Genomic DNA, 13,031 nt, shown 5'->3' with positions numbered 1-13,031 from the left:
ATAATAAAATCTCTCAGCGGCTCACAGTATTATTTTTTTGTTTTTGGCTCTAGTGTAAGATGTAGATTCAATTTTAAGCATTACAAATTGAAAAACAAGAACAACAACTAACCAAAAATGGCAAGTCTTTTTGCATTCCATAGAAATCAAAACGGGTAAAAAGCACCTCACTATTCCCAATTGGAAAAAAGAACTCAGAAAATTTCTCACATATCATGGGGGGGGGGGGGTGCCTTCTGCACCCCTACCCCCTTCCCTGCTGCTCCCCACCCCCCAGACATCCCCAGAATACATGGAACACCTTTTCCAGGGTTTTCTTTTCTCTTTCACTCACCACAGTATTTAATAAAGTTTTTTGTTTGTTTTACATTTTTTACACCAATGTAACAAAAGATGGAAAGAAGGGAGAGCTTAGTGAAAGGGGGTAGGTGAAAGGGGGCAAGATGACCAAAGTTATGCAGTTGCGGAACTTTTTGTGATTTTTGGAAACACAGCAATTAAAAAAAAAATCTTTGCAACTAGGTTATATATACATATGTTTACTCAGCAGAAAGCCCAACTGAGTTTAATGTGGCATATTCTTCAGGTAAGTGTAAACAGAACCACAGCTTCACTTGTTCCAGCTCTTGGTGAAAATGCTTGATTGCAAGCCTTTAGTCAAATACAGCTCTCCTTCTGGCTAAATGTTCAGGGTTTTTAAAAAAAGTTATCTGTACCATGTGTTGGTGTTTACCTTGCTATCCCAAGTGGTTTTTAATGTTCCTTACAGCAAAAACACATTAGCAGCAACGTGTTCTTTGTGTGCATAGGGTTTATTATGCAAGACACTGTTTCTGGCTGCTTCCTATTAGGGAGCTTTGTGCAAACTGATCTTATGTATGTTTACTTGAAAGCGAGTCCCACTGCATTCAATAGGGTTTACTTCTTGGTATGTGTGTTTAGGACTGTAGTCGTGCAGTCCAGTTTGGGATTATGATAATACTTTACATAATCCAGTTTGGGATTATGTATGAGGACTGTAGTCATTTTTTCAGACGGGTAGCTGCATTAGCCTATTGCAAAACAACAGTTCTAAAGATAAATATGTATTTTTAATGGCACATGTTTTCTAGGATTAGAATCCACTTCATCAGATGCAAGTCTCAGGATTTTGAAAAAAATATGTAGTTTTATTCTGAGGAGTAGCCCTATGTGTTTTGGCCCTGACTAATATATATGGGCCTTTTAAAGGGGTTTGTAAAAATGCCTGTGGAGATCTCTGGAAAAGTCTCCAAGATGAATCATGTGACTGATCTCTGCAGGTACTTTAAGAAATACAGACCCCTGAAGAAGGCGCATATATATATTAGTCTGAGCTGAAACGCATATGGCTACTCCTTGGAATAAAACAGCATTTTTTTTTCGACATTCTGAGTCTCTTTATTCCCTTAAGCATTTTGGATCTTGTTGAGTTTATTATTTCTAACGTTAACTTTGCTTGTTTTAATATGATTTTATTACACTCTTGTATGTCACTTTAGAAAAATAAATAATATCTGTATTTTGAAAGGTGGCTTAGAAATCCCTTAAATAAAGTGGATTTTCTTCTATTGGTGAGGACTACAAAAAAGATGGATGAGATGAAAGTTTTTTGTACGAACAGGGATGTTAAATATTGCTTTAAAATGCTACAGTAGGATATTAATCCCACCCCCATTGCCTATACTGATCACTTTCTGTTGGTGGCTATTTTGGGTTTTCAGGAAAACTATCTTATATACAAAAACATACCCCAGGTTGCACCAAAGATAAATCAAGTGTGTCACTTCCATCATCCTTAACATGCCCCAGGCCCCAAGAAAATACTCAGAGAATTCAGGCGGTTTATGATCTATGGACAAAGACACATGTAACATTCTAATAGTGCAATTCTATACATGTCTGCCCCCTTCATGGATCACTGCCTTGTTGTGGCGAAGGGGCTTGCGTAACTCAGTGAAGCCATAAGCTATGCTGTGCAGGGCCACCCAAGACGGGCAGGTCATGGCGGAGAGTTCTGACAAAATGTGGTCCATTGGAGAAGGAAATGGCAACCCACTCCAGTATTCCTGCCAAGAAAACCCCATGGAACGTATCACAAGGCTAAAAGAGATGACGCCGGAAGATGAGCCCCTCAGGTCGGAAGGTGTCCAATATACTACTGGGGAAGAGCAGAGGAAATTTCCAAGTAGCGCCAGAAAGAGTGAAGTGGCTGGGCCAAAGATGAAAAGGCACTCAGCTGTGGATGTGTCTGGTGGTGAAAAGAAAATCCAATGCTGTAAAGAACAATATTGTTTAGCAACCTGGAATGTGAGATCAATGAATCAAGGTAAGCTGGAGGTGGTCAAACATGAGATGGCAAGATTGAACATCAACATCTTGGGAATCAGCGAACTAAAATGGTCAAGCATTGGCGAATTTAATTCAGGTGACCATCAGACATCACCTTGGGGACATCACCTTGCCGACAAAGGTTTGTATAATCAAAGCTATGATTTTCCCAGTAGTAATGTATGGCTGTGAGAGCTGAACTATACGGAAGGCTGAGCGCTGAATAATTGATGCTTTCTAATTGTGGTGCTGGAGAAGACTCTTACGAGTCCCCTGGACTGCAAGGAAGTCAAATCAGTCCATCCTAAAGGAAATCAACCCTGACTGCTCATTGGAAGGACAGATACTGAAGCTGAAGCTCCAATATTTTGGCCACCTAATGCGAAGAGAAAAGTCACTGGAAAAGACCCTGATGCTGGGAAAGACTGAAGGCAAAAGGAGAAGGGGACGGCAGAGGATGAGATGGCTAGATAGCATCACTAATGCAATGCATATGAACTTGAGCACACTCCGGGAGAGAGCGCAGGACAGGAAGGCCTGGCGTGCTATGGTCCATGGGGTCACGAAGAGTCAGACACGACTTAACGACTGAACAACAACAACAACATATATGTCTGCAAGTATAGACCTGTACTTAAATGGGTAGCTAAATGGGGCTTGTTCCCAAATAAGAAAGTAGAGTATTACACAAATATCTCGGATTCCTGCAGGAGTGCATTCAAACCACTTTCACGTGTTTTGAACGTAGTTATTTCTTCATCCTAACATAAACCGATGTAAACCTCAAATCAAACTGCAGGAGGGGGCTGAGAGCGCAATCCTATGCATGTTTAGACAGAAAAAAAACTCCTACAATTCCCAGCATGCCCCAGCCAACATGGCTGGTTGGAGGGATGCTGGGAGATGTAGGACTTTTTTCCTGTCTAAACATGCATAGGATTGCGCCTTGAATTACTGAACACCACAACCTTGTACATGCCTACTCAGAGGTAAGTCCCCTTAAGTTCAATGGGACTTAATTCCAGGCAGGTATGTAGACTTGCCGGCGACGAACAAAACAAATCACGGCGCAACTTCGGGCCACAGCCAAGTGAGGGGGCCAAATCCTATTGATCCCAGCATCCAACACGCCAACCGCGCATAGAGTTGCTATGGATGGGTGTCGCCATGCATGATGGGACGAGTAGTTTTGTTGCCCGAGAGGGCGGAAAGGGGAGTAGCAAAGGCCAAGAAGCGATCCATCGGCTCGTGTCGCTGAACGATGACGCAAGGCATTCAGGGGGAAAACGAAAGTCGCTCTTCTTTCCCACGTGTCGCGCCCAGGGCAGCGGGTGTCGGCAGGCAGGCGGCAGGCAGGCGGCGGGCGGACACCCCCTTTCCCAGTCCGCGGGAAGAGGGGAGCTCGAGCCGAAGGAACTCCTGCGAGCGCCAAAGGATGGAGCATCTCCGGCTCAGCCTGGCGGCTCCGCTGCAGCTGGTAGCGCAGAGGAGCGAGAGGAGCAGCGGCGGCGGCGAGCTCAGCAGGTTCCTCGCCAAACAGGTGGGAGGGCAACAATAGCCGCAGCGGCCGCAGCCTCGGCGGCCTCTTCGCCCTCAGCACTCGCGGGGGGAGGGGAATGGTGGACATGCCGTGGGGGAGGGGCAAGCCTTGGCTGGCTGGGGCTGGGCGTCCATTTTCACTCTCCCTCCTCCGCGCGCGCCCGCGCGCACCCACCCGCCCACCGACCCTTTCCTGCCTTGGGGAGGGGGGATTGGCCCGGCTGGAGGAGGAGGAGGAAGCAAGCAAGCTCTGTCTGGCCGCCTTTGTCCTCTGATGGCGTTGGGTGGTGCGGGGAGGAGAGGACAATCCCCTCCATGAGCCTTTCCCACTTCTCTTCAGCAACACCGCCTTCAAGGGGAGTGATGATGATGATAAATGATTGAGGGGGCTCTCTAACGTCAAGGACTGGTCTAAAGCGCCGTCAGTTTGTGTTAGAGATTGCGACGAGAGAGAAAAGGCACACGCTTTGTCTCAGGAAGCTAGGCTGCTACGGCAAACCAACAACAACGACAGTCCTGCTGGTCTGTGAGGGGAAAAAAATCCAAGATCCGCAGTTGGGCAATATTTTTATAAGGACCAGCCACATTTCCACAAAAATGTGCAAGTTTTTGAGTTCTCCAGAACTCTTCATCAGGCTAGGTAGTGGGAAAAGCAGGGGATGTGGGAAGATTTAGGTTGTTGTTTTTAATCGGAAGTAAAAACTATCTCATTTAACATGTTTTGATGTTGGGAAAATTCCACATTCCGTTAGGTCAACAACACAAGGCTGTTATTCCACTGTTTACAAATATGTGTGCGTGTAGACACAAATTCACCATTCAGATCATCGACTTGGGATGGCTGAAAAATACTGGTTGCTCTTTTTGGATGAATTCTTACAGCACTTAAAAATGGGATGGCAGGGGGCGGGGTGGTGTTTGTGGACAGGCACTCCCATTCACAGGGGAAGGTAGTTCTTTGCAGCCCCCACAAAAGGAAATATTTAGGACTGATTCAAACTATTGCAAACGTAAATAGAGAGCACATCTGTATGCAGTGAAGTGGGGAAATCGTATGTAGGTCATCATGCACTCTGTTCACAGTGTATGCACGTCAAAAGAAATACACGTGTGCTCATCAAACATGGGTCTGCGTGTGGTTTTCATGCTTTTTCCATCCCTAGCAAAAGTGCTCTCTGTGTATTAAAAAAACAATGTTTGAAGGCCTGCAGATTACAAAAGTTCGGCAGATAAAGCTCTGGAATTTGAAGACTGAAATATAAACCACATTCAATAACAGCCCTTCTAGAGTTTTTCCTCATGCTGGTCTTAAAGTCTTGGTTTAGCATGTTCTTTGGAACATTTCTAGAATACTATGTTCTGGAACTTAATTTGGCTTGCTTTGAAATTTCTTTTGAGTACAGTTAAACACAATTACTTTAATGTATGGGAAGGCTAAATAATAAGATGGTGGTGGTGATAATAATACCACCTTATTTCTGATGGTATAATTAAGTTTCTCCAAGAACTCTCTTATTAGCTGTATAGTCTAACTGGTGAATTAGGTGCCATTTAAGTTGTTTTGCCTTTGTCCAAATAGTGTTCTGGTATCAGACACAGCCCTTTCATGGATCACTGCCTTGTCGTGGCGAAGGGGCTTGCATAACTCAGTGAAGCCAAAAGCTATGCCATGCAGGGCCACCCAAGACGGACAGGTCATGGCAGAGAGTTCTGACAAAATGTGGTCCACTGGAGAAGGAAATGGCAACCCACTCCAGTATTCTTGCCAAGAAAACCCCATGGAACGTATCACAAGGCTAAAAGAGATGACGCCGGAAGATGAGCCCCTCAGGTCAGAAGGTGTCCAATATACTACTGGGGAAGAGCAGAGGGTATTTCCAAGTAGCGCCAGAAAGAGTGAAGTGCCTGGGCCAAAGCTGAAAGGACATTCAGCTGTGGATGTGTCTGGTGGTGAAAAGAAAGTCTGATGCTGTAAAGAACAATATTGTTAAGGAACTTGGAATGTCAGATCAATGAATCAAGGTAAGCTGGAGGTGGTCAAACATGAGATGGCAAGATTGAACATTGACATCTTGGGAATCAGCAAACTGAAATGGTCAAGCATGGGCAAATTTAATTCAGGTGACCATCATATCTACTATTGTGGGCAAGAATCCCTTAGAAGAAATGGAGTAGCACTCACAGTCAACAAAAGAGTGGGAAAAGCAGTACTGGGGTACAATCTCAAAAACGATAGGATGATCTCAGTACGAATCCAAGGCAAGCCATTCAACATCACAGTAATTCAAGTCTATGCCCCAACCACTGAGGCCAAAGAAGCTGCAGTTGATCGGTTCTATGAAGACCTATAACACCTTCTAGAACTAACACCCCAAAAAGATGTCCTTTTCATCATAGGGGATTGGAATGCTAAAGTAGGAAGTCAAGAAATCACCGGGATAACAGCCAAGCAAGGCCTTGGTGTACAAAATGAAGCAGGACAAAAGCTAATCGAGTTTTGCCAAGAGAACACACTGATCATAGCAAACACTCTTTTCCAACAGCACAAGAGGCGACTCTACACATGGACATCACCAGATGGTCATTATAGAAATCAGATTGATTATGTACTTTGCAGCCAAAGATGGAGAAGCTGTATACAGTCAGTAAAAACAAGACCCGGAGCTGACTTTGGCTCAGATCATGAGCTTCTTATTGCAAAATGTCGGCATAAATTGGAGAACGTAGGGAAAACCACTAAACCATTCAGGTATGACCTAAATCATATCCCTTATGAATATATAGTGGAGGTGATGAATAGATTTCAGGGATTAGACTTGATAGACAGAGTGCCTGAGGAACTATGGACGGAGGTCCGTAACATTGTTCAGGAGGCAGCAACGAAATCCATCCCAAAGAAAAAGAAATGCAAGAAAGCCAAGTGGTTGTCTGATGAGGCTTTACAAGTAGCTGAGGAAAGAAGGGAAGCGAAAAGCAAGGGAGAAAGGGGAAGATATACCCAACTGAATGCAGAGTTCCAGAGAATAGCAAGGAGAGACAAGAAGGCCTTCTTAAATGAACAATGCAAAGAAATCAAGAAAACAACAGAATGGGAAAGACTAGAGATCTTTTCAAGAAAATCGGAGATCTCAAGGGAACGTTTTGTGCAAAGACGGGCATGATAAAGGACAAAGAAGGCAGGCACCTAACAGAAGCAGATGAGATTAAGAACAGGTGGAAAGAATACACAGAAGAACTTTACCAGAAAGATCTGAATGTCCCTGATAGCCATGATAGTGCGGTCACGGAACTTGAGCCGGACATCCTAGACAGTGAAGTCAAGTGGGCCTTAGGAAGCATTAGTAACAACAAAGCTATTGGAGATGACAGTATTCCAGCTGAGCTATTTAAAATCCTAAAAGATGATGCTGTTAAAGTGCTGCACTCAATATGCCAACAAATTTGGAACACTCAACAGTGGCCACAAGAATGGAAAAGGTCAGTTTACATTCCAATTCCAAAGAAGGGCAACGCCAAAGAGTGTTCAAACTACCGTACAATTGCGCTCATTTCACATGCCAGCAAGGTGATGCTCAAAATCCTACAAGCTAGGCTTCAGCAGTATGTGAACCGAGAACTACCGGAAGTACAAGCTGGGTTCCGAAGAGGCAGATGAACCAGAGGTCAAATCGCCAACATTCGCGGGATCATGGAGAAAGCAAGAGAATTCCAGAAAAATGTCTATTTCTGCTTCATTGACTACGCTAAAGCCTTTGATTGTGTGGATCACAACAAACTGTGGCAAATTCTTAAAGTGATGGGAGTACCAGACCACATTACCTGTCTCCTGAGAAACCTGTATGAGGGTCAAGAAGCAACAGTAAGAACCGGACATGGAACAACCAATTGTTTCAAAATTGGGAAAGGATTACGACAAGGCTGCATATTGTTGCCCTGCTTATTTAACTTATATGCAGAGTACATCATGAGAAACGCCAGGTTGGATGAATCACAGGTCAGAATTAAGATTGCCGGGAGAATTATCAACAACCTCAGATACGCAGACGATACCACCCTAATGGCAGAAAGCAAAGAGGATCTCAAGAGCGTCTTGTTGAGGGTGAAAGAGGAGAGTGCAAAAGCTGGTTTGAAACTCAACATTAAAAAAACGAAGATCATGGCATCTGGCCCCATCAGTTCCTGGCAGATAGAAGGGGAAGAAATGGAAGCAGTGACAGATTTTATTTTCTCGGGCTCCAAGATCACTGCAGACGGTGACTGTAGCCATGAAATTAAAAGACGCTTGCTCCTTGGGAGGAAAGCTAAGGGAAACCTAGACAGCATAGTAAGAAGCAGAGACATCACCTTGCCGACAAAGGTCCGTCTAATCAAAGCTGTGATTTTCCCAGTAGCAACGTATGGCTGTGAGAGCTGGACTATAAGGAAGGCTGAGCGCCGAAGAGTCGATGCTTTCGAACTGTGGTGCTGGAGAAGACTCTTACGAGTCCCCTGTACTGCAAGGAGGTCAAATCAGTCTATCCTAAAGGAAATCAACCCTGACTACTCATTGGAAGGACAGATACTGAAACTGAAGCTCAAATATTTTGGCCACCTAATGCGAAGGGAAAACTCCCTGGAAAAGACCCTGATGCTGTGAAAGATTGAAGGCAAAAGGAGAAGGGGACAGCAGAGGATGAGATGGCTAGATAGCATCACCGATGCAATGAATATGAACTTGAGCACACTCCGGGAGAGAGTGGAGGACAGGAAGGCCTGGCGTGCTATGGTCCATGGGGTCACGAAGAGTCGGACACGACTTAACGACTGAACAACAACAAATCAGAGACAGGGAAAGAACTAGGCTCCCTGGGGATGGGGGTGGGATGGATGACTTTTTCTAAGATATTATTCTTTATGATGTATTTAAATCTCCACCCTGCCACCAGTAGGCCTTATACCTATGGACCAGGCCATGTGGCATGATTACCACAGTGCCATGAAATGAAATTGGAATTTTGTTGTGCTTGTTTTTCCTTTCCTGACTACTTGCTTTCTACCACAAAGATTCTTCTCAGCCTGAGCAGAAGGATTTCTAGTTTTCTTGTACTTCAGTTTCAGGCTAACAGTTTGATTAAAAAAAAAAAAATCCAGCTCATTATTTTAGCACAGAGTTTGGGAAGATGATTGGGCAGTGGCAATCTACTGTCCTCTTTGGACCACAAGGTGCTGTTCTTATCAACAATATCTCTTGATTTATTCTGGGAACCTACATTAGAAAGCTGCAATGTAAGTGTAATTTTGTAGTGGTATTGTGTGAAAATGTATTGATGGGTAGAAATCTGCCATCAACTTTGTACCACCGTGGTTTTAAAATTACTTCATTTGTCTCTTGAAAAATAGCTTTGGTTAGTAGAAATGATCTTACAAGGTCAGGGATTTGTTTTGAGTTTAGTTGCTGCCCATGGAAACAAATATTATAGTTATCTCCCCCGTTCTTAATTATTTGAAGTTACTCCTGTTATGGCTACAAAAACATTTCCTAGGTGCCTCCCTTGAGTCTTTGGGGCAGGTGGGCGGGGGGGGGAAGCTGCCATCAGTTCTTTAGGTACCTTTTTTTTCAATAAGTTCACATTCTAAGGGGTTGTTATTCTAAGAGTCTTGCATTTAGGTACAGAAAAAAAATCAAAGGCACAAGTATAGATGTACTTCTGCGAAGACCTGGCTTGGCAGCAGTATCAGTGAAAAGGACCTAAGTCTCTTAATGACCACAAGTTGAATTAGCCAGCAGCGCGATGGGTTGCTAAGAAAATAATGCAATTGGAGGCTGTATTAAAAGAACCATAGTGTCACGGGAAATGATAGCTCCGCTGTCATCTACATTAGGTTGCTTTTGAAGTACTGTGTCCAGTTCCGGGCATGATATTTAAGAAGAATAAACTGGAACATGTCCACGGAAGGGCAGTCAGGATGGTGAAAGGGCTGGGAACCAAGTTCTGTGAGGAACAGTTGAGAAAGCTGAGTATGTTTGGCCTAGAAAAGATTGAGAGACATTTGAAGTCCACTGTTATATCAGAAAGGCTGTCATGCAGAAGATTCAGTAGACTTATTCCCTGTTCCTCCAGAGAACAGAACTAGAACTAATAGTTAGAAGTTGCAGGAAAGAAAATTTTGGCTGAATGTTAGGAGAAATTTCCTAACAGGGTTAGTTCCACCCCCTGCCCCCAGGCAAGATCTTTCACACATAAGCCTTCATTGAGATTAATTCCTATAATCCAGACCAAAATTTGGCAGAAGCAGAGAGAAGGAACTAAAAAATATACTTGACAATGAGCAACTTGCACCATACATCAGGTTGGATCCAAAAAGATCTTTCTGCTCATGGACCTGAGCCTTTGGCTCCTGCCCAACTTCAAGCAGTGTGTGTGTGTGTGTGTGTATGTTAGCATGCATAATTGTAACTTCATTTCCCAAAGGGGATTACGGCGTGGCTGTTTTTTGCATAGTGGCTGAGGAAATCATGTTTTTTATCCTTTGGGTGCAATCTTTGTACCGGAATATAAACAAGTTTGTATATGAAGCAGTTATCTTCAGAAGCAATTTTTGTCTTAAGCCCTGTTGAATAACCCCCTACATAAGAGATGAAGTTGCACAATAACTTAGGATATATTCATGAGAAAAGCTTGCTATCTTTTCTTGGATAGGACCTAGTCAGAAAACACTGGAGGCTGAAATGAAACTGTCAGTGTGCAGCTAATGAATCCTAAATTAAACTAATATGCTTGCTGTCAAATTAATAGGTGTATCCCAGGAGCAATGAACACACAGTCAAGTTGGCAGAATGTTAAAAACCATCTTTTAGGATTGGTTCATACTGCTGAATTCCTTCATGTCGTAATGTTTGCAGGGACACAGCAGTGTAGAGAGATTAATATCAACCACGCTGTGTGTATGGTGATCTAGCATCCATTTCCATGATTGCAGCTGCTGAAAGTTCTCCACACTGTTATGTGCTTGCATACATGATTCTGTGGAGGAATTTAGCTGTATGAGCTAGTCTGTGGCAAATTATAATAAGGAGAAATATTAACACTAATGGTGTTCATAATTCTTCATGTGTAGTTGTATGATACAGTCTGATCTCTGTCTATAGCAATGTCAGGAGGTATTTCCATTTTTATTTATTTGGAAATGTAGCATGTTTTATCACAGTAATTCAGGGTGGGTTATGTGTTACTTATAAACTATTTTATATTTTAGGGATGGGGAGAATGGAAGTGACAAAAAAGGGACAGGTCCTGTCCCTTGAGGACAAGCAAGCTAAGTCTTGTTGACTTACATCAGGGTTAGGCAACCAGATGTTTTATATTCCCAGAGTCCCTGGCCATTGGCCATGCTGGCTGGGGCTTATGGAAGTTGTAGTCCAAAACATCTGGAGAGCACCAGGTTGACTACCCCGATCTACATGATGAAAGATGAGGTGTGAAAACATAACACATATGCCAGGTACAATGAAATGTAGTGTTTGCTGTAGCCACTGCCACTAAGTGGCTACCAAATAAACATTGCTAAGACAGATGTGTCTACTTTTCATTTTAGTAATCTTTGGTTTCAAGTCTCTCTTACTAGAATTGATAAAGGGTGAGTAGCAGAAATGTTTGTGTTATATTGCATATAAAAAGTCCTACCTTCCTTACTCTTGCTTTTTAGATCTTTCTCCCATTCTAATCTACTAGCTTTGACCCCTTTCCATGGAGCTGGGAGAAAAAAAATCTGCTTTTATTGAATATTACTTTGTTTTCAGATCTGGAGTCAGCAGGACCGTCAGTGCATCCTCCGTGCCTTAGCACAGTTATTACTGGATAAAGAATGCACTGTTCTAATTGGTCGCCAGTTTCGTCCAATCTTGCTGGATTTGTTGGAAAGAAATGCAGAAATCATTAAATCTAGTGGCCAGATCAACCATGATCTTCATGAGAGACTCTGTGTGGCAATGAGCAAACTTATTGGGGATCATCCAGATGTGATGCCGTAAGTCATGTGATATTTCTGCGCAATTATTAAGTTTTGTTTTTATGTAGACAGTTGGCTGGAGGCTGGTTCATGTGGTAGCCAAGCAGAAATCATGTATGCGTGATAGTTCACAGTTGTACATGGTGTAGGAATTTATTTTAGCCATATTAATAGGCTGGAGACATTTTAACACACAGGCTCTACTATAGATGAGTCCTACAAACCTTGCCCCACAGGAAAGAGCCTGGGCTGTAGTTCATCACCTGCTTTATGAAATGTATAGCACAGTCACGGAGCCACGTTGCTGAGCCAGTTATAATGGGTTGCGTTTTATAGCATTTACTAAGGGAAGGCATTGCAGCATATTAATACATGACAGATGTAAAGGGTGATGTTAACAAAATGCGAAGTATAAGATAGCAACGGGGCATATAAGTTTACAGAAATACAGCCCATACATTACCAGTTACAGCTTACTGTTAGCAGTGGTGAACCCCTCCTGGGAGCAAATCCACCCTTCCCTTCATCCCTTAACGTACGGCTACCCACATGCCAAACTTGGTTATGTTGTCTGTTCCAATCACTGATTGGTCACAACGTACGTATTTTATCCCTGTTTCTTCCCATGTTTCCATAGCTCCCCTTCACATCATTTATTTATCCTTTTTCTCCCAGTAACTGTTGTTAAGGTTGGACAATAAGGCCCATAAAACCTAAGCTTCGTTTTAGGGGAAACAAGGAATATTGCATGGCTGATTCATGCATCTCCTTTAGCATGAAGGAAAAAGACAAGCTTCTCTTCTGTGGGAAAAGCTTAAATAAAAGCCATTCTTATGTGTGGATAGTCTATCCGTCTACTGATGAGATCAGCTTCGTCCTAGAGCTGAAACTACACCAGGGGCCTATAGACTGTTGTTTGGGTGCGAAGTCAAACATTTTATTTAACTCCCAACTACTACTACTTTCCTTCTACAGTGGGCAGTTTGACTTTAATTTCTGAAAAAATAAGGATTAGGATGAACTTGCTGATTTTTATTTTTTCTCACTTGTATTAAAGCTACAGTCTGTTCACATGATGGGCTTAATGCAGCTTTTAATTTTCATAGGACCCATACTTTTCCCCAGATTTAACAAATATTAGTTTTACTGTGGCA

At 43.0% G+C, this 13,031-nt stretch overlaps 1 protein-coding gene across 2 annotated transcripts in view; it reads left to right on the top strand.

Moving 5' to 3' along the window:
• Window positions 1–3,635: 3,635 nt before the first annotated feature.
• The window catches only part of MDN1 (midasin AAA ATPase 1), a 159,079-nt gene continuing 149,683 nt past the window's right edge, over window positions 3,636–13,031 (top strand). The window contains exons 1-2 of one of the 2 annotated variants that reach the window (XM_084827091.1): window positions 3,636–3,889; window positions 11,669–11,895. In XM_084827091.1, the coding sequence (XP_084683217.1) occupies window positions 3,785–3,889; window positions 11,669–11,895 (332 nt within the window). In that variant the 5' untranslated portion in view covers window positions 3,636–3,784. The remainder of the gene's footprint in view (window positions 3,890–11,668; window positions 11,896–13,031) is intronic. The other variant, XM_084827090.1, reaches the window with a different exon arrangement.

Source organism: Heloderma suspectum, chromosome 1 (genome assembly GCF_057233095.1).
Source record: "Heloderma suspectum isolate Gila_16-S chromosome 1, 16-S_ref, whole genome shotgun sequence".
Lineage (NCBI taxonomy): Eukaryota > Metazoa > Chordata > Lepidosauria > Squamata > Helodermatidae > Heloderma > Heloderma suspectum.
This window is presented reverse-complemented; position numbering and strand designations above follow the sequence as displayed.